Raw genomic sequence first — 25,448 nt, forward strand, 5'->3', positions numbered from 1 at the left:
AAAAATATGATTGAGGTCAACACGATAAGGTAAGCGCATAAAATAAGCACTGGGTGACTGCATGCATCACAAAGAACATTTTGGAGGGTGTTAAAGTAAATCCAAGCTCACTACACAGAGTATTTGTGATTGATATATGGACTTTCACAATTACATTTTTTTAATCACTCATTGATGCTTAAAAAAAGGAATGTTCTATTAATATTTTATTTATTTGGGTTTAATTGCATTATATTGGGATATTCATCATACTGCAAGACATTGTGAAAAGCTATGTTCAGCGCAAACTCAACACCACCTCATCTCCAACAAATACAGGTCATTCTCAAAAAATTTGCATATTGTGATAAAGTTCATTATGTTCTGTAATGTACTGATAAACATTAGACTTTCATATATTTTAGATTCATTACACACAACTGAAGTAGTTCAAGCCTTTTTATTGTTTTAATATTGATGATTTTGGCATACAGCTCATGAAAACCCCAAATTCCTATCTCAAAAAATTAGCATATCATGAAAAGGTTCTCTAAACGAGCTCTTAACCTAATCATCTGAATCAACTAATTAACTTTAAACACCTGCAAAAGATTCCTGAGGCTTTTAAAAACTCCCAGCCTGGTTCATTACTCCAAACCGCAATCATGGGTAAGACTGCCGACCTGACTGCTGTCCAGAAGGCCATCATTGACACCCTCAAGCAAGAGGGTAAGACACAGAAAGAAATTTCTGAACGAATAGGCTGTTCCCAGAGTGCTGTATCAAGGCACCTCAGTGGGAAGGAAAAAGTGTGGCAGAAAACGCTGCACAACGAGAAGAGGTGACCGGACCCTGAGGAAGATTGTGGAGAAGGACCGATTCCAGACCTTGGGGGACCTGCGGAAGCAGTGGACTGAGTCTGGAGTAGAAACATCCAGAGCCACCGTGTACAGGCGTGTGCAGGAAATGGGCTACAGGTGCCGCATTCCCCCAGGTCAAGACACTTTTGAACCAGAAACAGCGGCAAAAGCGCCTGACCTGGGCTACAGAGAAGCAACACTGGACTGTTGCTCAGTGGTCCAAAGTACTTTTTTCAGATGAAAGCAAATTTTGCATGTCATTCGGTAATCAAGGTGCCAGAGTCTGGAGGAAGACTGGGGAGAGGGAAATGCCAAAATGCCTGAAGTCCAGTGTCAAGTACCCACAGTCAGTGATGGTATGGGGGGCCATGTCAGCTGCTGGTGTTGGTCCACTGTGTTTTATCAAGGGCAGGGTGAATGCAGCTAGCTATCAGAAGATTTTGGAGCACTTCATGCTTCCATCTGCTGAAAAGCTTTATGGAGATGAAGATTTCATTTTTCAGCACGACTTGGCACCTGCTCACAGTGCCAAAACCACTGGTAAATGGTTTACTGACCATGGTATTACTGTGCTCAATTGGCCTGCCAACTCTCCTGACCTGAACCCCATAGAGAATCTGTGGGATATTGGGAAGAGAAAGTTGAGAGACGCAAGACCCAATACTCTGGATGAGCTTAAGGCCGCTACCGAAGCATCCTGGGCCTCCATAACACCTCAGCAGTGCCACAGGCTGATTGCCTCCATGCCACGCCGCATTGAAGCAGTCATTTCTGCAAAAGGATTCCCGACCAAGTATTGAGTGCATAACTGAACATAATTATTTGAAGGTTGACTTGTTTTTTATTACAAACACTTTTCTTTTATTGGTCGGATGAAATATGCCAATTTTTTGAGATAGGAATTTGGGGTTTTCATGAGCTGTATGCCAAAATCATCAATATTAAAACAATAAAAAGGCTTGAACTACTTCAGTTGTGTGTAATGAAGCTAAAATATATGAAAGTCTAATGTTTATCAGTACATTACAGAAAATAATGAACTTTATCACAATATGCTAATTTTATTGAGAATGACCTGTACAGAACATTATAGAGTTTCCCAATAAACCTGGCAACTATCAAGGCTTGAGAGACAGATGTGGGAGAACCCTTTGCTGAACAGGTATGGGAACAAATATTAACATTTCAGAAAGGCTCAATAAAATGCGACAACACAGGAACATTAAGGCGTTGGCTAGTTAGCACAGAACATTTGTGTTACTTAACAGCACTTACCCACAAACGTCAGATCGCTGCTGGAGATGTGTAGCAATGTGCCCTCCTCTGTACCATATTTGGTACAGAGGTGGTAGCTAAAATTGAGGAGGAGTGAATACTTCCCAAGGTAGACCAACGATGCATCAAAAAATGGCTGTTGGATCAGCTTTAAAACAACTTCTGGAGTATTCGATATTGGCTCTACCGACCATACCCTGGGAGATTACTTGCTCGTTGCATATCTTTAACCTGCCACAGAACCCACTTCTGGTTCCCTTCAACTTTCTCCTTATTCCCATCTACTGAAAACCCCTCCCTTTTCTTTTTCCTTCACACCTTCCTGTCAGGATGCCACTTGGTTCATCCAATGACTTGTCTGTTCTTTCCTACTCTAGCTTTAAAAAGGTCTTCCGAGATGCAAACTTTTTCACCCCCAAATCTGTACAGATATGGTGCGTCTTTAAAACCTACAAGAGACTACATCCCTGGCTCATAGGCGCTATACTGTGGTTTACTGGCTCCTCTTTTACATGATGCAATGGCAGGTTGGTTGGTGATCGATCGATCGATTCTACCTGCACCATCTCCAGAGACGTTTTCAGTGGCTCGCGATTTATGTTTTGCAATGGCATTAACATTATAATATGGCCTATGTCTCTTTTCTTTTTCCCGAATGTTCAATATATTTTTCTCTTGACAATCTTTAATAAAAACTAAGAATAATAGGGTCTATAATTTTTGTAATACATTTGAAATGATAGAGACACAGAATATCAACCAAAACACACACACACACACACACACACACACACACACACACCTAAAACAAATGCTATAAGTATTGTAAAATCTTGGATGTAAACCTTCTTCCCTCAGCCAGAACACTAAAGATGCGTCACGGATGAGTCCTTTCAGCATGACAATGACCCAAAAACATACCGCCAAGGCAACAAGAGAGTTGCTCAAGAAGCACAATAAGGTCATGAGTGGCCTAGTCAGTCTCCAGACCTTAATCCTACAGAAAATGTATGTAGGGAGCTGAAACTTTGAGTTGCTAAGTGACAGCCAAGAAAACTTAAGGATTTAGAGAAGATCTGTAAAGAGTGAACCAAAATCCCTCCTGAGATGTGTGCAAACCTGGAAACATCTTACCTCTGTTTGCCAACAAGGGTTTCTCCATCAAGTACCAAGTCATGTTTTACTTGGAGATCAAATACTTATTTTACTTACTAAACTGCAACTCAATTTATAACATTTGTATCAGGTGATTTTTTTTTTGGTTGATAGTCTGTCTCCATCATTTAAAATACACCCATGACAAAAAGAAGATTCCTCCTTTTCAGGTGAAAGTGCACTTGCCTAGAGCAGTTGGTGCTTCATGGGCAGTGCATCACCAGGCCTCCATGGCTCAGATCTGTAAGGCTGCTTACTTGGTCTTCGGTCCATACATTTACTAAGTTCTACCAGGTAGATGCAAGAGGGTACGAGGATGCCGCCTTCGGGCATAGTGTACTGCAGGCAGCAGTATAGATCCTCTGGCCCAATGGCGGTCTTATTTCTGATCTGTGTCTCCCTCCCCTCAATTTTAGCATCGCTATGGGACATCCCATTAAGTAATTAAGGCTCTGTGTCCTGTGATGTATGCCCAAGAAAAGGATTTTACAGGTAAGCTGTATTAAAAAATCCTATTTTCTAAACCATAGGCTTGATTACTTGTCGAATTCAACATGCAATAGTAGATTTAAACGCTACCTGGCCCTTCCTTGGGTCCTGTGGCAGAACAGACAGACAAGCAGTCTTTCGTATCTGAGACGTAGCTTGCAGATAAACCTTTACCGCCCTTACAACTAGAGAGAGTGCAGACTCTCTTCCTCAGGAGACTGCAGATCTGGGAAGGAAAAAAAAAAAAAAAAAAAAAAGAAGAAGAAGAAGGGGGACGGCAGGACTATATCTTGATGCAGATGAAATCCTGAAACCACCTTAGGCAAGAAAGTCGGGTGAGGACGCAGCACCACCCTGTCATGAATAATCATACAGTACAGACCAAAAGTTTGGACACACCTTCTCATTCAAAGAGTTTTCTTTATTTTCATGACTATGAAAATTGTAGATTCACACTGAAGGCATCAAAACTATGAATTAACACATGTGGAATTATACAGAACAAAAAAGTGTGAAACAACTGAAAATATATTTCATATTCTAAGTTCTTCAAAGTAGCCACCTTTTGCTTTGATTACTGCTTTGCACACTCTTGGTATTCTCTTGATGAGCTTCAAGAGGTAGTCACCTGGCGCAGCACCCCATCACTCTCCTTCTTGGTCAAATAGCCCTTACACAGCCTGGAGGTGTGTTTGGGGTCATTGTCCTGTTGAAAAATAAATGATGGTCCAACTAAACGCAAGCCGGATGGAATAGCATGCCGCTGCAAGATGCTGTGGTAGCCATGCTGGTTCAGTATGCCTTCAATTTTGAATAAATCCCCAACAGTGGCACCAGCAAATCACCCCCACACCTCCTCCTCCATGCTTCACGGTGGGAACCAGGCATGTAGAGTCCATCCGTTCAACTTTTCTGCATCGCACAAAGACACAGGGGTTGGAACCAAAGATCTCAAGTTTGGACTCATCAGACCAAAGCACAGATTTCCACTGGTCTAATGTCCATTCCTTGTGTTCTTTAGCCCAAACAAGTCTCTTCTGCTTGTTGCCTTTCTTTAGCAGTGGTTTCCTAGCAGATATTCTACCATGAAGGCCTGATTCACAGTCTCCTCTTAACAGTTCTAGAGATGTGTCTGCTGCAAAAGGTGGCTACTTTGAAGAACTTAGAATATGAAATATATTTTCAGTTGTTTCACACTTTTTTGTTATGTATAATTCCACATGTGTTAATTCATAGTTTTGATGCCTTCAGTGTGAATCTACAATTTTCATAGTCATGAAAATAAAGAAAACTCTTTGAATGTCCAAACTTTGTCTGTACTGTATATGGTTCTTTACACAAAAGAGTCGCAACCTCCGATACCCTCCTTGCTGAGAATATGGCTACGAGAAAAAACGGTTTGTCAAAGGACCTAAAGGAGCATGGTGTAATGGTTCAAAGGGTAATTTCTGTAAAACAGACAATACCAAAAATTAAAATCCCATGGGCACACAGGGGACTAAAGCGGCGGATTCAGGCGTAGTGCTCCCTGAACAAAGGCCCGGACTAGGGAATGAGAGGCAAGCGGTTTTTGAAAGAATACCAACAAGGCCGAGATTTGGCCCTCAATAGTGATCAAGGCCAACTTCATATTTAAGCCCAACTGAAGAAAGGCAAGAATCCTATTAATGGTATAATTCCTAGGATGCCACCTGGGTTCACAGCAGGAAACATTTGCCTTCCAGATTTTGTAGTAGATGAGCCTGGAGGCCGGCTTCCTAGCATTAACCAGAGTGGATAGGACTGGGCCTGAAAGCCCACGTTTTCTCAGAATGTGGGTCTCAACAGCCAAGCCGTCAAATTTAGACTTTGTAAGGCAGGATGGAATATTGGACCCCGCCGATAGTAGGTCCGAGTGTAGCGGGAGAACCCAAGGTCTTCCTTCTGCCATCCTTACTATTTCTGAGTACCAAGGTCTCCTGGGCCAAGCTGGAGCGACCAAAATCACCGGCTTTCCTTCCCTCTTAACTCTTTGAAGGAATCGTGGGAGAAGCGGAACCGGAGGGAACGCACAAATCAGAGAATATCGATCCCGTGAAATTGTCAGGGCATCCAAGCTTTGAGCAAAAGGATCTCTTGTTCTTGACACAAAGCAGTCCAGTTTTGTGTTGAACCTGGAAGCCAACAGGTCCACATCTGGGGTACCCCATTTTTGACATACGATTTGAAATATGTCAGGGTGTAGAGATTATTCTCCTGGACTCAGCTACTGGTGACTTAAAAAATCCACCTGCCAATTTTCTACCACTGGAATGAAGACCGCAGACAGGCAAGGAATATGCCTTTCTGTCCAGGACAAGAAGTGATTCACCTCCCTTTGAGCATCCAGACTTCTGGTGTCCCCTTGGTGATTGATATAGGCCACATTGTCAGACTGTATCTGAACAGGACAACCCTACAGTCTGTAAGATCAGACTCTGAGGGCCAGATAAGTTGCCCTAATCTCCAGAATGTTGATGGGTAGGCGCTTTTCAGCTCCGGACCACTTCCCCTGGGCAGATGCCTCTTCTAGAACTGCCTCCCAGCCTAGAAGGATGGCATCTGTGGTTACCAATTCCCAGGTAACCGAAGTAAAGGTTTTTCTTTTTGACAGATTTTGGGAGAGCAACCACCAATTGAGGCTCTGGCGAACCTTTGGAGATAAGATCATAGACAGGTCCAGGGCCTGAACATCTTTGTTCCACATTGTGGCCCAAGCATGCAGCGGACTGATCTATAATCAACAGATCGTCCAGATAGGCTGTTACTGCTATGCCCCATGCCCTCAGCCTTGCCAGGGCAAGTATTTTTGTAAACACTCGAGGTGCCATAGCCAGCCCGAAAGGAAAGTGGCGCTGATCCACCGCAAACCTTGGAAACCTTTGGTGAGCGGGGACTTTTTTATGATCTACTCACATATATATTAAGAGTTTTCTTACTAGGTTTAATGCTTGTTAGTATATGTACGATTCACATTGCACATGAGATAATACGAGCGCATCAGTATATATTCATCTATCATTTGGTTTAGTTCCCCGTTTTTTGATTGCTGCTGTATTTAGTTATTTTTTGTGTGGTTTCTTTGAGATTTGTTAGTAGCGCTGTAGTTCTTTTTCACTCTAATTTGTAAGTGGCACGCACAATTTCTGCATAATAATGCACCTGCATCTTTAGCGACAGAGGAATGAATTCTCTCATCCTCCGAGTCCTCAAATTGCACATGATCCTCATCTCCAGAGAGGGATTTCTCGCCCTCAGAATGCTTATCCGATGAGAGCCAGAACAGAGATCCAGCTTTCACCCATCACGGCGAGTAATATTGTGCTAACCTTCAGGTTTACCATGGGTTCCTACTTAGAGGAACCTCATACCTGGACCTGTAGAAGTCTCTGCCAGTAACTTTTCGTGCCACAGTTGCATTAGTACACCAAAGCCTGGATCCAAGAGCCCAGACCTCCGAAGAAAGACATTACAGGCAAACCTTGTTTCTTCTTTACATGAGGCCCGGGTACCATCCATCTTAGGCTTGTGATATCGACCCGAGGTCTGGATCTGGTTATAGCTCCTAGGCCTCCGCAGAAGACCATCAAAAGAGCTTTTTCTTCTTAGCACATGTTCAACGTGACCAACCACCTTAGACACTGGTGAAAAAAAACTGAGGTACTCCATTTGGGAGGGGTTATATAGGGAGGAACCCAATTTTAATTGGGTTGACCAGTGTCCATTCACCTGTGGTGACTACATAACCCATTAATTAAGGCTCTGTGTCCCGTGATGTGTGAGCAAGAAGATTATTTACTTAATTTCTTTGTAAGTGGGCAAACTTAAAAAATCTGCAGGAGATCAAAGAAAATTTCTCCCCCCCCCCCCCCCCATTGTAACACAGAAGCCAATATCCAGCACTTACTGCAGGGACAGGTTGCACAATCGAACAAAAATGTTCCAAACCATACATTAACCAAAATAAACATCAAGAAACAAAATTCATGTTTTTTACCGTTCCCAAACATGAAAAAAATAAAAAATTAAAAATTTAAGTAAATATCAAGCATGCCATGTATACAAAAAAAATACAAAAATTTCCCCACAAGAAAAAGTGGATAAAAAAAAAAAAAAAGTAAGAAACAGTTATCAGGCCAAGCCTAGGTTCACACTACTGCGGTGCGATGTACTGCAAATTTGAGAATTATTGTTCTGTGCGAGGTGCGAATTTGCCTTGCGTTTTGACGTAGACAGGTGCAAATTTACCATGATTAATTTTACTGTGAATTTCAGGAGGCAGACAGTGAAGAATTTGCCGAGATGTGAACTGTGTGCTGCAAGTTCAATAGAAGCCTAGGAAGATTAAATTTGCATCGCACAAACAGGATCCTCCCCCCCCTCCCCACACCAAATTCACAACGCATAGATGTGCCAAAGCCATGGAATACTATGCTTTTTTCATGACTTGCTAACCTGTGTGTTCCTAAACGCATCACACCCGCTGTAAATTCGCATCACCAGGCTAAAAGGAAAAGTCTGGAGGTACCGATTCTATATCTGTCTGTAATAAGACAAAGTGTTCCTGTGCATTTTTAATAACATTTATAAAGCAATGCAGCAAATATTTAAAAAGCATCTAGAAATAAATCAAAACAGAAAGTAAAAAAAAAACAAAAAAAAGTTCTTTGCCCATTATATACCTACCAATTAAAGCTTGAAAGAGGTTACTTTGAAAGATGCCAATGACCCGTTCAATAGATTTCCTGAGTTGTTTGTCCTCCGTTTGATTAAGTTTGGTGCGATATTCTTCTAGGAGGTCCAAAGCACGTTGAGTATCTATGCCAAAAGAAAAAAACATTGCTTTTAATATACATGCCATCAGCAGCATTTGGGCCATTTTACCTCCCCAAGAACGTATATACTTCCAAGTGATAAGATTTGCCATTTTGCTAAACTACACAGGCAAAAAGGGAGACTACCTAATTTCAGCTGCTTGCATGACTAAAGAAAAAGCATCCTCGCCCTGCTGATTGTAGCACCAGTAACAAACCATGCAATGCAAAAATCCATAGGCAAGGGATAGATCGTGTCACTTGTCAACACCCCAGAACCTGGACAGTAGCAGGGGTGGTATCACCCCTGAAGGGGGGGAAATAAAAAAGGGATCGGTTCCAGTAAATGTCCCCCTCCTGTCCAGGTTCCCCTTACTTCCGCTGCCCAGACCCCCTGTGTGCTCCCCTTCTCCTTGCAGTGCTGCCGGCTTCCCCTCCTGACAGTCACTTCAGGATGGAGAGTGTGTGGGAGCCAGTCAAGATCAATAATGAGATTTCTTTTGGTATGTCAGTTTATTTTTATTTTTTTTATCATCTATATAACACACTATATTTTATACTTTGTTATTAAACGTATCATCTAATAAAAATCTAATTTCTTCATAAAATTTATACCAAAAATGTATCCTGCTACAGGTTTGCGTGAAAGTTATAGCGTCTACAGACTATGGTGTAAAATTATATATATATATATATATATATATATATATATATATATATATATATATATATATATATATATATATATATATATATATATATATATATATATATATATATATATATATATATATATATATATATATATATATATATATATATATATATATATATATATATAAAATTACACAGCCAATGACTTATAACGTGACTGATCGTGTGGTGGACAATCTGGCACCAACAGACACTGGCAACAGAAGAGGATTGGGGCTGCTCTAAGCAAAACCACTGCTCAGAGCACGCAAGTATGACAGCATATTGTTTTTTTTAAGCTGAAGCTTGAATATCACTTTTAAAAAGGTAGGTCAAGTTTAGATTTGACATTTGTTTTATTATATTTTTCCAAGTTTTCCTTACCATTTAGTTAGGCCTTGCTAGTTAAAGCGGATGTGCCACTAAAAAAATATATTAAAAGCCAGCAGCTACAAATACTGCAGCTGCTGACTTTTAATATAAGGACACTTACCTGTCCTGGAGTCCAGCGCCGATCGCAGCAGATGACAAGCGATCGCTCGTCACCCTGCTGCTCCCCCCTCCATCCACGGTGAGGGAACGAGGAATTTAAGCGCTCCGGCTTCACTGCCCGGTTCCCTGCGGCGCATGCGCGAGTCGCGCTGCACCCGCCGATTGGCTCCCGCTGTGTGCTGGGAGCCGAGTGTTCCCAGCATACAACGGGGGACGGACGGGAAGCGGAGAAAAAACCTGTCTTTTGCCCGTATCGTAGGGCCGGAAGTGGGTGCAGATACCTGTCTGTAGAGGGTGCCGATCAGCGGGACTCCACTTTAGAGTGGAGATCCGCTTTAATTAAAAAATAATATTTGATCTCCATCTTTGATATATTCACCACACAAAGGTTGCTTACCCCCTGACAAAGTGTATTTATAGGCAAAACTTTTTTTTAGTTTTGGTTGGTGTGAAGGAAGAGGTATACCCCTCTGACAAATTTTTATTGCTGTATGTGTCCCCTTTGGGGAGGTTCACCCCTTTGAGTTGGTGAACATTGTCACAAGAAAATAAAAGGTAAATCCAGAATTTTAAAAAGGAGGTGTAATCTTCACAATTTATAAACTGGCAGGGGTTTTACCCTTACCTACTCAATTCCCCCCCCCCCCCCCCCCCAAAAAAAAAAAAAAAAAGTAGTACACATTTAACTAGGTTCTCCATTTTTACACATCTTCTAATGCAGGGTTTGACAAATTTGCTTGGAATCTAGGAGCCAGCTAAAAAAGTTAGGAGCCAGAAAACGCGCCCCGTCCTGAGGAGCTTGCGCGTAGAAGCGAACACATACGTGAGCAGCGCCCGCATATGTAAACGGTGTTCAAACCACACATGTAAGGTATTGCTGCGATTGGTAGAGCGAGAGCAATAATTCTAGCCCTAGACCTCTAACTCAAAACATGCAACCTGTAGAATTTTTTAAACGTCGCCTATGGAGATTTTAAAGGGTAAAAGTTTGTCGCCATTTCACGAGCGGACGTAATTTTGTAGCGTGACTAGTTAGGTATCAATTTACTCGGCGTAACATTATCTTTCATAATATTAAAAAAAAATGGGGATAACTACGGTTGTCTTATTTTTTTATTAAAAAAAGTGTAATTTTGTTCCCAAAAAAGTGCGCTTGTAAGACCGCTGCGCAAATACGGCGTGACAGAAAGTATTGCAACGATCGCCATTTTATTCTCTAGGGTGTTAGGATAAAAAATATATATAATGTTTGGGGGTTCTAATTAGAGGGAAGAAGATGGCAGTGAAAAATTACATTAGAATTGCTGTTTAACTTGTAATGCTTAACTTGTAATACCAACGGCCACCACCAGATGGCGCCAGCTTACACATCTGGTGGTAATAACTTGTAATACCAACGGCTCACCACCAGCTCACAAGTAATTTTTTTTTTTTTTTGCCCCCCCTTCCAAGCCAAGTCGCCAGGACCCTATTTCTAGTCGCCATGGCGACCGGAATTTGTCAAGCCCTGTTCTAATGTCTGGAACACAATCTACAAAGCCACTGATAGGTATGGTACTGTGATCATCTTCAGATTTGTTGCCTTCAAGTCTTGTGCTCCCACAAATCTGAGATTACTATTCTAGCTAGAGGGGTATAACCTACAGCAGTGGTGTCAAACTGGTGACCCTCCAGCTGTTGCGGAAAATCATGCCTCTGTCTGTGGGAGTCATGTAACGACACCCCTTGTATGAGAGGGGTTAAAGTCGTTTAGGACATTCCATTCCCAAACACAAGGCAGCTACCAGACGAACAAGAAACCCATTCTCCCCCACATACGAGATGACGCTCCGTGTTGAGCTTCAAGCAGGAATCACAATCTTTATTGAAAGACTACAGGCTTATATACAGTTAAAGAGGAGGTGCATACATATCCTGCTCATATTACTCTGAAAATACACTGTGACCAGACCTAATTAACTAATCCCTTTAAGCAGCTAAGATGACTCAGAGGCATGACCTTTAGGCTAGACTTGCTGTCTTGTAGCTCAGAAGACACAATCAACATTATCACCAATCAACACAGAACTCCTTCACACAATTACAGGGTCAGTTAGCAAAATCCCACAATGAAAGACCCTTAGAAGTTATCCTAGACTCATTTACATTATAACAGACAGGTGGCGACATTAGCATCTCCTTAAAGTATATGTCCCAATAGTATGAATGTGTCACTCTTTCCAATACGGCATATATCCTGGGAGATATTGTGGCTAAATATTACTGTCCCATTTTAAGTAAACCCCCAATGCCCCCAATAGACACAGGTTGATTTAGACATAAGAGGTGCATGGTGAGCTAAAGCAAGGGTATCCCATACTTTCTAATGGATTCTGGGTTCCACGGGCCCTCCCGTTACAAGCCTAGTGAAGATTGCCCCATGTTACTCCTAATCTAAATGGGATGGGGTGGGGGGGGACACTGTAAGACAAAGGCATAATGAGCTAGTATGCGTTGCATACTAGCTCATTATGCAATACTTACCTTACCCCCACACCGCTGACACCAGTCACAGATTTACTTTCAGGTGCGTGGGCTCTGGCGCTGTGATTGGCCAGAGCCGCGATGACGCCATGCGCGTGGGAGCTGCCGTTCACATCATGGTGCTCGGAAGGAACGGCACCAGTTTAGGAGATACTTTCACTACCTATATGGAAGAGTGGCAAGAAGAAAGCCATAAGTGCAGTTTGCAAGAAGCCATGTGGAGGACACAGCAAATATATGTGGAAAAAGGTGCTCTGGTCAGATTTGACCAAAATTTTACTTTTTGGCCTAAAAGCAAAAAAACTGTCAGCCCACTCGCAACATCAATCTGAAAACACCATCCCTGTCATGAAACATGGTGGTGGCAGCATATTGTGGGGATGCTTTTCTTCAGCAGGGACAAGGAAGCTGGTCAAAGTTGATTGGAAGAGGAATACAGGGCAACCTTAGAAGAAAACCTGTTAGAGTCAGAAAAAGACTTGAGGCTGGGGCAGAGGTTCACCTTTCAGCAGGACAACGACCCAAAACAAAATCATATCCATGTGTTAGAATGGCCCAAAATCCAGACCTAAATCCAACTGAAAAATCTGTGGCAAGACTTGAAAATTGCTGTTCAGACGCCATCCATCCAATCTGACAGAGCTTGAGCCATTTTGTAAAGAAGAATGGGCAAAAACTACACTCTAGATGAGCAAAGTTGGAAGAGACATCCCCAAAAAGATTTGCAGCTGTAATTGCAGCAAACGGTGGTTCTACAAAGTATTGACCCGGGGTGGGGGTTGAATGTAAATACACACACCACTTTCCATATATTTTTTTATTTGTAAAAAAAAAAAAAAAAAAAAAAAAAAAAATTTAACCCATTTATCAATTTCCTTCCACTTCACAATTATGTGCCACTTTGTGTTGGTCCATCACATAAAATCCCAATAAAATACATTTACATTTTGCTTGCAACATGACACAAATTTGGAAAATTTCAAGGGGTATGAATACTAGGCACTGTATAACAGTTGAAAAAGATTTTTGAAAATACAGCACAAAAAAGCCAGGCGCTCAAACCTTTTGAAAATGCATGCACACATCTGAACCATTTTTATTCCTTATAGGTTCATGATTATCTATTTTATCAATATTAGACAAGTGTAAGGGCTCATTCACCCTATATGATGTGGCCTGCAATAATCTGAAAATATCAAAGGCTCAACGCAAGGACACAGAAAAACAATTTTTTTTTTTACGTGCCCTGTTCACACCGCAACACTGTGTTGAGATGGGTTGCAGCGCAAAGTGTAAAAATGCATATGCATGATTTTTTTTCTCATCACATCTCATTGCATCACAACTCCACTGTAGTATAGTACAGAGTTGAATGAAATATTTGTGACATTTCAATAAACTTTTAGAAGAAAAAAAGATAAACAGTGTCTTCAGTTTTAACAACGCAAGGCACCAGCCACCACTGCCAATACGCATCAGACACCAGCCTGCAAACTAAAATGGCCCATTTTGGAGTACAGACTGGTATAAATGAGCCCCAATAAGCAGGGAATTAAAAACAGCGACTTGTTGGTATCAAATTTCAAACCCCAAAAAAACCTGTGTAATTTTTGAACACCACTAACATCACTGGTCAAGAATTCTCTTGCATTAATAAAAAGATAGAAATGCAGCCCAATGTTTTCAATATGCCTGCACACACAAGCGTGTAAATATGTGCAGCTGTGATCGGAGAAAAAAAAAAAAAAAAAAACACAGAAATTACAAGTTGGCGGTCAATATTTTTGCATGTATACTTGAAAATATGTACAAATACGCACAATAACTTGCAAATGCCACGCTTCCTGCTTACGTGTGCATCCTCACATTTTTTTCCTACCAACAGTCTGATGCTCATATATCAGTACAGTTTGCAGGCCTAATAGCGCAAACTTTACCCAGACAAATTCAGAACTGCCGCAGAATGCTTGCGTCACAGTAAGGCCGCCCATAGTTAGAATCTCAGCCGGTGAATCAAACCATGTATGGGCAGGCTAAATGTACCCAAGTTGATCGATCAACTTGGGTACAACCAGCCTACTGGATTTTACATCCGATTATCGTGACTGGTATAGCTGCTAGCAATAATTACTACTTTCTCCCAGCAGAGAGGGATTCAATCAACTGTTAACCTGTGGTTGCAGGAAAGAAATTTGCTCTGTGCATGGCCTGTCTAAGAAAAGTTTGTGAATCAAAAAAATAAATGTTTATATATATATATATATATATTTTGACGCCCTCTGTTGAAGTCGGAAGTGACGAAACGTGTCAGTGCGTAACTACAACGGCGTAACCAGGAAGAGAAGTGCGTTCCACCGCCAACCATACTGTAACCAGGAAAGGTCTTATCAGCACAGTGCTTCCCAGCATATTGTACGTATATTGAAAGCGGGGCTGTGTTTGCAAGGGGGCATTTATCAAACGGGATTACACTATTTAGTGCCTTTGTTTGTTATGTGTCCTGAATGAAATTAACTCCTGCTGACCCTGGAGAGATGAGGGAAGTCTAATTAAAAGCGGTTCTCCACCCTAAAGTGAAGTCCCGCTGATCGGAACCCTCCCCCCCTCCGGTGTCACATTTGACACCTTTCAGGGGGGAGGAGGGTGCAGATACCTGTCTAAAGACAAGTATTTGCACCCACTTCCGGCCCGGCATTCACAGGCAAAAGATGGGCATTGCGTCACATCCCGTCGCCCCCCCCCCCCCCCCTTTTGTGCTGGGAACACTCGGCTCCCAGCACACAGCGGGAGCCAATCGGCGGGCGCGACTCGCGCATGCGCCGTAGGGAACCGGGCAGTGAAGCTGCAGTGCTTCACTTCCTGGTTCCCTCAGCGTGGATGGAGGGGGGAGCAACAGGGTGACGAGCGATCGCTCGTCATCTGCTGCGGACGCCGCTGGACTCCAGGACAGGTAAGTGTCGTAATATTAAAAGTCAGCAGCTGCAGTATTTGTAGCTGCTGGCTTTTAATATTTTTCTTTGGCGGAACATCCGCTTTAAGAGAGATTGGTATACAAGGCTCTTATCCATTAGCCTTCTGGTGAGTGTGAACCCCAGAGGGGGAGTGTGACCCACTTTTGAGGTGAAGACTGGGAATTGGTGTAGGGTGCACTACAAAGCCTATCTTAGAAGCACTGATCACCTTAGAACTGTACCTGTTTCTGGACTTCTATTTTTTGAGGAGTTGGACTTCATCCAATAACTAGCGCCGTTTTATCAATCAGACTTTGGTACCATTAGCTTGATACTTTGAGATATATACCCTGTTTCCCCAAAAATAAGACCTACCCTGAAAATAAGACCTAGCGTTTTTTTCCAGGAGGGCTGCAATATAAGCCCTACCCCAAAAATAAGCCCTAGTTAAAAAATGCTTGTAAAATCCTATAATCCATTATATTACAGTAGTTTATAATGTACAATGTGTGTGTTTCTGTAATAAAATTGCAGGAAAGAAAGCTCCGGCGGGTAACAGAAGTGCAGAGCGGCGCTATAACAAATGTATTTGGCACAATTATATTACAGAAACGCACACATTGTACATTATATACTACTGTAATAGAGTGGATTATAGGATTGTACAAGCATTTTAACTCAGTTCACACTGGGGATTCCTGACAGGCAGGGAGGGAGAGGGGGAGAGAAGACAGCACATTACATGGTAAGACCTACCCCGAAAATAAGCCCTACTGTGTATTTTGTTGGCATAATTAATATAAGACCCGGGCTTATTTTCGGGGAAACACGGTAGATAGATATCTATATATCTCAATATATCTATATAATAAAAAAAACACACACACACACACACACACACCTTGTTCTGAATTAGTCAGTCATATCAAAAACTATTTATAACAACAACTATGTATACCTGGAAGCCATAGTTATGCTTCAGAAAAAAAATGCTTTAGCATTAAACACAACTATAAATTTGAAGTGCATCTCTAGCAAAAACTTTTCATCAGTTTTGTATTTAGTATGGGGGAGGGGGGGGTGTTGATGCAGCAGGAGCTTAAACATGTTAACCACTTCAGCCCCGGAGGATATGGTTGACAAACGACCGGGCCACTTTTTGCGATATGGCACTGCGTCACTTTAACTGACAATTGCGTGGTCATGCGACGTGGCTCCCAAAGAAAATGAATGTCCTTTTTTTCCCCCTCAACAAATAGAGCTTTCTTTTGGTGGTAGTTGATCACTTCTGTGGTTTTTATTTTTTGCGCTTTAAACAAAAATAGAGCGACAATTATGAAAACAATATCCCCAAAAAACAAACGTTTATTTTCCCTCAGTTTAGGCCGATACGTATTCTTCTACAATTAAATTTCTTAGCAAAAATATCACAGGAACCGTATATTGATTGGTTTGCGCGAAAGTTATAGCGTCTACAAAATAAGGGGTAGGTTTATGGCATTTTTTTTATAAATAATTTTTTTACTAGTTATGGTGGCGATCAGATTTTTATCGTGACTGCGACATTATGGCGGACACATCGGACACTTTTGACGCTATGTTGGGACCATTCACATTTATACAGCGATCAGTGCTATAAAAATGCACTGATTACTGTATAAAATGTGACTTGCAGGAAGGGGGGTTAACTGGTCGGGAAAGGGGTTAAGTGTGTCCTAGGGATGTATTCTAACTGAGGGGGTGTGGTTTATTATGGCACGACATTGATCACTGCTCCCGATGAGAGGGAGCAGACAATCAGTGTCCTGTCACTAGGCAGAACAGGTAGATGCCTTGTTTACAAGGGGATCCCCCAAATGTGCAGTTTCGTGAGGACACCGGCAAACATCAAGTCTGCAGGTCTCATGGGCACGGGCTGCTAAAGCGCGTCACGCCTTCTGAAAATAACCGAGGTGACACTCGGGTGTTTACGGCGCCTGCCGTGTAGAGCTGACTGCGCAGGCGCCGTAGACACGCCTGTACCCGGAAGGAATCCCCGCTCGAAGCCAGATAACACCGGCTGATAAAACGATAAGTACAAAAAAAAACAGCATACTGCAGATGTCAGCAGTATGCTGGATCTAATGGCAGAAAGTACATTTTTGGGTGAACCCCTGCTTTAAATAGGAAGCTAATAATTTTGTTTATTCAGCATGAAATGGAGCATGAGGCTGCATATTCTATAAGATTTAAATTTTTGGGCACACTCATTCAATGAATCCAAGTTCTGCAAGCTGAGATAACATGCACTGCATTGATGCATTCACGCAATTTCACAGAAACCATGAAATAAAACAAAGTCTGGGAATATTCCTTTATCCCATTGTTTTGCAAATCTATGTACACTGCAAACCGTATGATTGAATCGGTTCTGAGATCGCTGTTTTACTAACCCGACAGCTTATTATTCTAAATAGGAAACCTTAATTTTGTTTGCAAATATTAAAGATTCTAAGGCCCCTTTCACACTGGGGCGGGAGCCGCGGTGGCGGTATAGCGGCGCTAAAAAAAGCGGCGCTATACCGTCAGATTTGCCGCGGGATCCGGCCGCTAGCGGGGCAGTATTTCCCCCCCACTAGCGGCCAAAGGCGCATTGCGGGCGGTATTGCCGCGGTTTCCCATTGTTTTAAATGGGAAGGAGTGTTGAAGGAGCGGTATACACGCCGCTCCTCTCACCGATCCAAAGATGCTGCTGACAGGAGATTTTTTCCTCTCCTGCCAGCGCATCGCCTCAGTGTAAAAGCCCTCCGGCTTTCACATTGAGGTTGCTGGGCAGGAGTTTTTCAGGCGGTATAGCAGCGCTATTTTTAGCGCTGTACCGCCTGAAAAACTCCTCAGTGTGAAAGGGGTCCAACTGCCAGCAAGAAAGACTCATTACATTTAAAGAGCACCTGTCATTTCAAATCAAAGCCTGTTAGTCGGCATCCACTCACCTGCTGCTGCCCCCCCCCCCCCCACCTTGTGGTGTCACTGCTGCATAACCAGCCATTCCATTAAAGTGAATGGGACGGTCGATCAGTCAACAGCAGGTCAGAGGAGGAGCTGCGGGACAGAGATGACGACATTTGCTCTTTAGAAAATGATAATTTAAATAGTTAATTTAACTGCTTACTGACCGCTGCACGCACATAGGTAGAATGGCACAGGTGTGCAAAAGGGCGTACACGCAAGTCCCTTTATAATCCCAGGCTAGCGGGTGCCCGCTGTGCCCACGTACTCACCGTCTGCCGGTGGCCCGTGATCACCACAGGGAGAGGCAGAACGGGGCAAGGTCTATGTAAACAAGACATTTTCCCTGTTCTGTCTAGAGACATGACAGGGATCTACTGCTCCCTGTCACCGGGAGCAATGACCTCTGTCATGTCCTAGTTAGCCCATCCCCACTACAGTTAGAACACATTTAACACCTTCCCTGCCAGATAGATACATACATACACACACACACACACACACACAGTAATCAGTGGCTATTTGTAGCTCTGATCGCTGTATAGATGTCAATGGTCCCAGAAAATAAATAAAAAAAAGATCGCTGCCATTACTAATAAAAAATTAAATAAAAATGCCATAAAACGATCCCCTATTTTGTAGGCGCTATAACTTTAGCGCAAACCAATCAATAAACGCTTATTGCGATTGTTTACCAAAAATATTTAGCAGAATATGTATCAGCCTAAATTGAGGAAAAAAATAAAAAAATGTATATAGTTTGGGGGAAATTTATTATAGCAAAAAGTAGAAAAAAAAATATAGCTTTTTTTTCCCAACATTAATCGCTTTATTTTTGTTTATAGCGCAAAAAATAAAAAACTGCAGAGGTGATCAAATACCACCAAAAGAAAGCTCTATTTGTGGGGGGAAAAAAGGACATAATTTTGTTTGGGAGCCACGTCGCACAACCGCGCAATTGTCAGTTAAAGCGACGCAGTGCCGAATTGCAAAAAGTGCTCTGGTCTTTGGGCAGCCAAATGGTTCGGGGCTGGAGTGGTTAAAACTCACATATATGTGAACCAGGTTTCAGGCTGGGTTCACACTACTACACTACTTTCATCCTACTTTGCTCTGCTACATCGGTCCTACATCCATCCTACTTTCATGAACAGGATACTACTTTGGTCCGACTTCAATGATATTCAATTGGTTGAAGTAGGATCAATGTAGGACCAAAAGTAGTACAGGGAGCGTTTTCAAAGTCGGACCGACTTGTGTAGGACCAGTTAAGACGTCTCTCATAGGGAAACATTGATTTTCACACGTCATGCTACATGAGGCTCCCAATGTAGGACCGTTTGTCGGACAAGTGTGAACCCAGCCTAAAGGCAAGTTTACTGTCTGTGGATTTGAAGGTATCGGTTTAAGTATGCGAAGAGCACTTTCACACTGGTTCATCAAAACTGCCAGTAAAACGCCAATGCGTTAAGAGAGCATTTTTGCAGTGTCATTTTTAAAGGTCATGCAACTCAAAAACTGCACCAAAAACGCTTAGTATGGTGTTTTTTTGGGCAGTTCACATTCATTTTTAATGGAGATGAGCGTTTTTTTTTTTTTTTATTATTCCCCAAACATGCTCCAACAAAATTTTACAAGCAAGTTTTTTTTTCACCGCAACAGAAGTGCACAGCTTTAGTGTAAGCACATTTATTGATTTTAAAAGGAAGCATTTTGAGCTTTTCAGGCACTTTATTTTAAACACAAAAGTGCTTGAAAACCTCCTCAGTGTGAAAGCAGCCGATATATTATTTTTATAGAAAAACACAAGACATTACAAACATGTCATACTTACCTGCTCTGTTGCAGTGGATTTGCATAGAGCAGCCGGGATCCTCCTCTTCTCGTGTCCCTCTTCTGAGCTCCTGGCTCCTCGCCCCCACAGCAAGCAGCTTGCTATGAGGGCACCTGAACCAAGTTGCATCTTCTCGTGTCCATTCAGACATGACGCCTCGGCTCCATCCCCTCTCTCTGCTGATTGGCTGACTGACAGCAGTTGGAGCCAATGGCACCACTGCTGTTTCCTCAGCCAATCAGGAGGGAGAGTCTTGGACAGCCAAGACACTTGTAGACATCGCTGGACAGAGATGGGGCTCGGGTTACTAAGTATTAGGGGGGATACTGCACATAGAAGGCTTTTTACCTTAAAGCGGAGTTGCACCCAAAAATGGAAATTCAGCTTTAAGTGACGGTGACCCCCTGACATGCCATATTTGGCATGCAATTTTTTTGGGGGGGAGGGGACCCTCTTTTTAGAGGGTTCCAGCTCCCCCTCCCTCCTGGGGCTCCGTGGCACCGGAAGAAAGTTCACTTCTCCCCCTCCCTCTCCCGGCAATCATCTGGGACACATCACAGGTCCCAGATGATTGACCAGCCAATCACGGTGCACAGCTCACGCGTGCCCGGCTGTGAAGCACCAGCTTGGCGCCAAGATGTCGGCGCCGCAGAGAGGAGGGCGTAGACAAGCGGGGCTTTCGTACGCCCACTTCGCTGGAACAGGCGAGTGTCAGATTAAGGCTGCATTCACACCTGAGAGTAGCGTTTTGCGGCGTTTACCGCGATTTTTTACAGGTCTAGGGTCACCAATGTAAAACGCCCAAATTCGAGCGCCAAAAAAGGGTCCAGAACTTGTTTGGGCTTCAGGCGTTCGGCGTCAGACGTTTTGTAGTGGAGATATGAACCATCTCCATAGAGAATAATGTATTTTTCCCCTCTAGCGTTTTGGGGCGTCGCGCTTCAGGCGACAAAACGCTCAGGTGTGAATGCAGCCTAATAAAAGTCAGCAGCTACACTTTTTGTAGTTGCTGACTTTTATATTGGTGGAACTATGCTTTAATGCATTAGGATAAGACAACTTCTTCATTCACATGCCCTTTAATGCTTATCATTGGACGACCAATCCTGATATTGGTACTACACTACTTTAAAGAGGGGGTTCACCCTATAAAAAAGATGTTATCTAGCATTAAATTAAGCATAGTAGCTACAGTATGCCTTTATTTATTTTTTTTGCCCCGTACTCACTGTTTAATCCTATAGTGAAGATTCCGACTCCCGCGGGGAATGGGTGTTCCTATCCAGAGGGAAGATGATTGACGGCCGGCTCTGGCGCGTCACGCTTCTCCGGAAATAGCCGAAATAGGACTTGGCTCTTCACGGCGCCTGCGCATAGTCTGTGCGCAGGCGCCGTACAACGCCGTGAAGAGCCGATACCTACTCCGGCTATCTTCGGGCAGCGTGACGTGCCATAGCCGGCCGTCAATCATTTTCCCTCTGGATAGGAATGCCCATTCCCCGCGGGGAGTCGGAATCTTCACTATAGGAGTAAACAGCGAGTACGGGGCAGAAAAATAAAAATAAAGGCATACTGTAGCTCGCGCTACTATTCTGAATTTAATGCTATAATGTTGTTACTGAGGGTGAACCACCGCTTTAAGGCCGGGTTCACGTATGTGCAGCTGTGGATCCGTGCCTGATGATCCGATGCGATTCAGGTCTGACTTTTTGCCTAAATTTGCACCTGAACCATACCCAAAAAATGCACAGGATCCATTTGCAAACCGCCCCGGACCAGTGTAGCTCCATTGAGAGCTGGTCACAATAGCATGTCATGCGAATTGGATGTGGTGAAAACCGCATCCAATTTGCACATATGTCATAAATGACTTTGCCCTGAAATACCATGCCTGTGGCAAGGTCCCATTGCACCCAACGGGTGGGTTTGACATAAAAATACAGATCTGCCTATTTTTACTGAAATGCTCCTCACAGGCACATAGAGCTCCTCAGTGGGGTCACAGACTGCAATAAAAATCTGAAGCAACCGTTCCCTGCTACATCCCAAAACCACAGCGACAAGTCACACCTACAATCCAAGTCCCAAACTTTCAATGAAAACCAGATGTACTCAGAAAGCATTGTCCTCTATTGCCATGAAAGCCCACTGATGACAGCCTGGCCTGCCACATACATTCCAGCACGGGACACAGCAGTACTAAGTTAGTTTATATGAAGGGAGGAGTGCTCATCATTACTGCCTCTACCATGGTCGCACACAATACACTGGACACACACCTTGCTTCCTGACAGGCATGGTGCCACCCCCGACCAGCACACACACACCAACAGGCTGCAGGGAGGATGAGCTCGCCAAGCCCGGAGAACCTCTGCCGGAGACTCCAGCACACAATACTGGGTCGCTTCTTCCAAAGTGCTCCACCTCCCGGAGCAGGATACCGATAGTTCCCCCCCACCGCGAGGTAATGAGAAAGTCCTGTGCAGTGCTGACTGCTTCCCCCGGGACTGTTCCACGCACTGTAGAAGGGAGACTCCCAACTCCTGTGTAGTATGAGAAGAGGGCTCAGGCTGTCCTCGGAGGTCCTCTCAGCGGGGGAGGGGAGGAAGACACTATACACTCAGACACAAACTTGTTGGAAAGGGGGCGGCGATAGAAGTTGCTGTCTCCTCTTTGGCTGTCCGGATCATTGACAGTCCCGGCTGGGGGATGACGAGAAAAAAAGTTCTAGGGTCCGCTACGGCTGGCTCGACTCTGTCCCTCTCCGGGCGCCTCTTTTCCTTTCACTTCTTCTCCTTTTCGCCTCTCTTTCTGTCAGCTCCTCCGTCTTGCTCCCCCTCCCGCCTACTTCTCCTCTTTCACCTCCCTCCTCCTCCTCAAGCCCTCGGAAAACCCAAACTTTACTCCAAAATGGCGCCCCGGAGCTTGCTGGAGCACGTCACGTGACCGCCCCCTTTCAGAGCCAGCGCCGTCTCCGCCAATCAGGAGTGAGCCTCGCCGGGCGGCAGCGCCAGCTTCTACCTTGGCAGGAGAGGCGAGCTCAGAGTAGACGGCATTCTCTTAAAGGGGTAAAGGTGAGCGGGTGGGGTCCGCCCTCACACCTTTCTTTCTCCTGGACTGAGGGAACGAACACACGGCGTGCGGGTGGGCTGTGTGAGGGGAAAGAGAGCGATGTTCCTGGGAACTTCTAAGAGGGATAAACCTGAGCTGTACGTGTCCTCACAAAGCCTCAGAGTTCCAACATAAGGCATTCCTTCTAGGAGACGTCCACTCCGCTTGCGTAGGCCGGCTTCACACCTATGAAGGTTGTGGTTCATGCGTTATCAAAGCCTCAGAGTTCCAACATAAGGCATTCCTTCTAGGAGACGTCCACACCGCTTGCGTAGGCCTGGCTTCACACCTATGAAGGTTGTGGTTAATGCGTTATCTGGTTGCATTTTTTTTAACGTATTTTTGGGAGGCCTCTGTTGTGAGAAACCAGCAGAAACGCATCAAAGACACAAGCGCTGCGTTTTTTTATGCATTTTTGCTCAGTTTTACATTGAAGTCTATGGAAGCAAAAAACGCAGCCTGCTGCGGGAAAAAGAATGCCTGACCCTTTCCAGAAAAAAAAATGCATCGGTGGAAAGTGCACAGATATGAACGTGACCCATAGGAAACAATGTTAAAGGGACTGTAGTGCCTTTTTGCAAAACTGAAAATGCTGGTTCGTAGAAGAACACATGAGGACGCCAATGTATTGTTAAGCCTTGTACACACGATCGGATTTCCATCTGTGGAATTTTGTTTGAAGGGCGTTGGCCGTGAACTTTTTCTGCATACAGACATCAGAAGTTTTTCAGCCAACATACACAAAATAACATGGTTTTTCAGCTCTTTAGCACCAACCTTTGGGCAACTTCTGTTAATGTTGTGCTATAGTTAGCATTGGTTTAGAGCATGCGTGTTTGTACTTTTGATTATATTCCGACGTGTACACACGATCGGATAATCCACCAAGACACATTTGTTGTCGGACAGTTTTAAAGCATGCTATCCAACATTTGTTGTCGGAAAATCCAACAACAATTGTCCAATGGAGCGTACAAATGGTTAGATTTTCCGACAAAACCCTGCCATCCAGGGGTCAAGTCCTGGGGAAAAAAGTGTGGGAACTCCCACCCAAGATCCACTCCCCCACCAAAAAAAAGGTGGGGGAGTGGAAAAAAGAAGCAAGTTCTTTCTAAATCCCGCGATAACTCACAGCAGACCTCGGCAATGTCTCCTGGGAACAATGACAAAAGCTCCCAGGAGACATTGCGGCATCAAGAAAGTGTCAGAATATCCCCACACTACCCGATGAATCCATATACAGGAAGCGGCCTGTAACATAAATGATTACTAAGGTTCACCTGCCCCTGACAGTGACTCGAGCTGGGCATCTCCGTTTAGTGAAGGATTGGCTCGGGCGGCTCAGCTGCTCTCGGCTGCTCTAGTCCTGCAAAGGGAACTGAGTTCCTGCTGTGAAAAAAGTGCAGGAACTCCGTTCCCACGCGTTCCCGCAGGACTTGAGCCCTGCTGCCATCACACGTTTGTTGTCGAAAAATCCGATCGTGTGTACAGGCCTTAAGCCTAGCAGCTCATGTGTTTTGAGGCCCATTTCTAGCACGTTCTGTGTTTTTTTTTTTATATTTATGTAGATGCACCGAAATGTCAGTGGCTGAAACATAAAGGCCGAAAATGGTGTTTTTGGCATTTTGCTGATAGTTAGGTTTTGGCACCAAATTTTTAATTTCAGTGCACCTCTATTTTTTTAAGCGTTTTGTGGTGTGTTCAGGCCAGTTCACACCATAGAAATTCAGTTTTGATGCTTTTCTGCATGTGCGTTTTTGATGCGTTCCAATGCATTATTTTCCCCTTCTTTTTCTTCACCTTAACCACTTGCGGCCCACCCACGTGACCATATTATCCGCTGTGTCCAATTACAGCCGGTTACATGTAAGGCAGTGCAGTTTTACTCCCTGCTAGTGGCCGGAAAAAGGGTTAATACTGCCCGCAATGCGCCTCTGCAGTGGCCGTATAGCCACGGTTTCCCATTGCTTTCAATGGGGAGGAGCGGTAAACTCACTGCTCCAAAGATGCGGCTAGCAGGACTTTTGGAGTAGTCATGCTAGCGCACCACTCCAGTGTGAAAGCCCGAGAAACAGCAGCCGCTTTTGCAGGCGTTAATGTTTAGCGCAATAGCACCTGCAAACCGCCCCAGTTTGAAAAGGGCTAAATGCTCAAGTGTCGTTAATCGTCTCTCCTCACGTCACACTGACAGTGTGTTGCAAGGAGAGCCAATCAGCGGCATCTCCTCGCAGCGGAGACCAGGAGAGGTAATCTGGGCACTGATCAT

General features: G+C 43.8%; 1 protein-coding gene across 12 annotated transcripts in view; it reads right to left on the reverse strand.

Annotated features, from left to right (window-relative positions):
• DLG1 (discs large MAGUK scaffold protein 1) overlaps window positions 1-22,972 on the reverse strand; it is a 370,222-nt gene extending 347,250 nt beyond the window's left edge. For 6 of the 12 annotated variants that reach the window (XM_040349484.1, XM_040349483.1, XM_040349482.1 and 3 more), the window contains exons 1-2: window positions 22,351-22,971; window positions 8,463-8,594 (exon numbers count right to left, since the gene is read on the reverse strand). In XM_040349484.1, the coding sequence (XP_040205418.1) occupies window positions 8,463-8,594; window positions 22,351-22,369 (151 nt within the window). In that variant the 5' untranslated portion in view covers window positions 22,370-22,971. Of the gene's footprint in view, window positions 1-8,462; window positions 8,595-22,350 lie in introns of all 12 variants that reach the window. The other 6 variants (XM_040349479.1, XM_040349474.1, XM_040349473.1 and 3 more) reach the window with 2 other exon arrangements.
• Between the last annotated feature and the right edge of the window lie 2,476 nt (window positions 22,973-25,448).

Source organism: Rana temporaria, chromosome 4 (assembly GCF_905171775.1).
Source record: "Rana temporaria chromosome 4, aRanTem1.1, whole genome shotgun sequence".
In the NCBI taxonomy this organism is placed as follows: domain Eukaryota; kingdom Metazoa; phylum Chordata; class Amphibia; order Anura; family Ranidae; genus Rana; species Rana temporaria.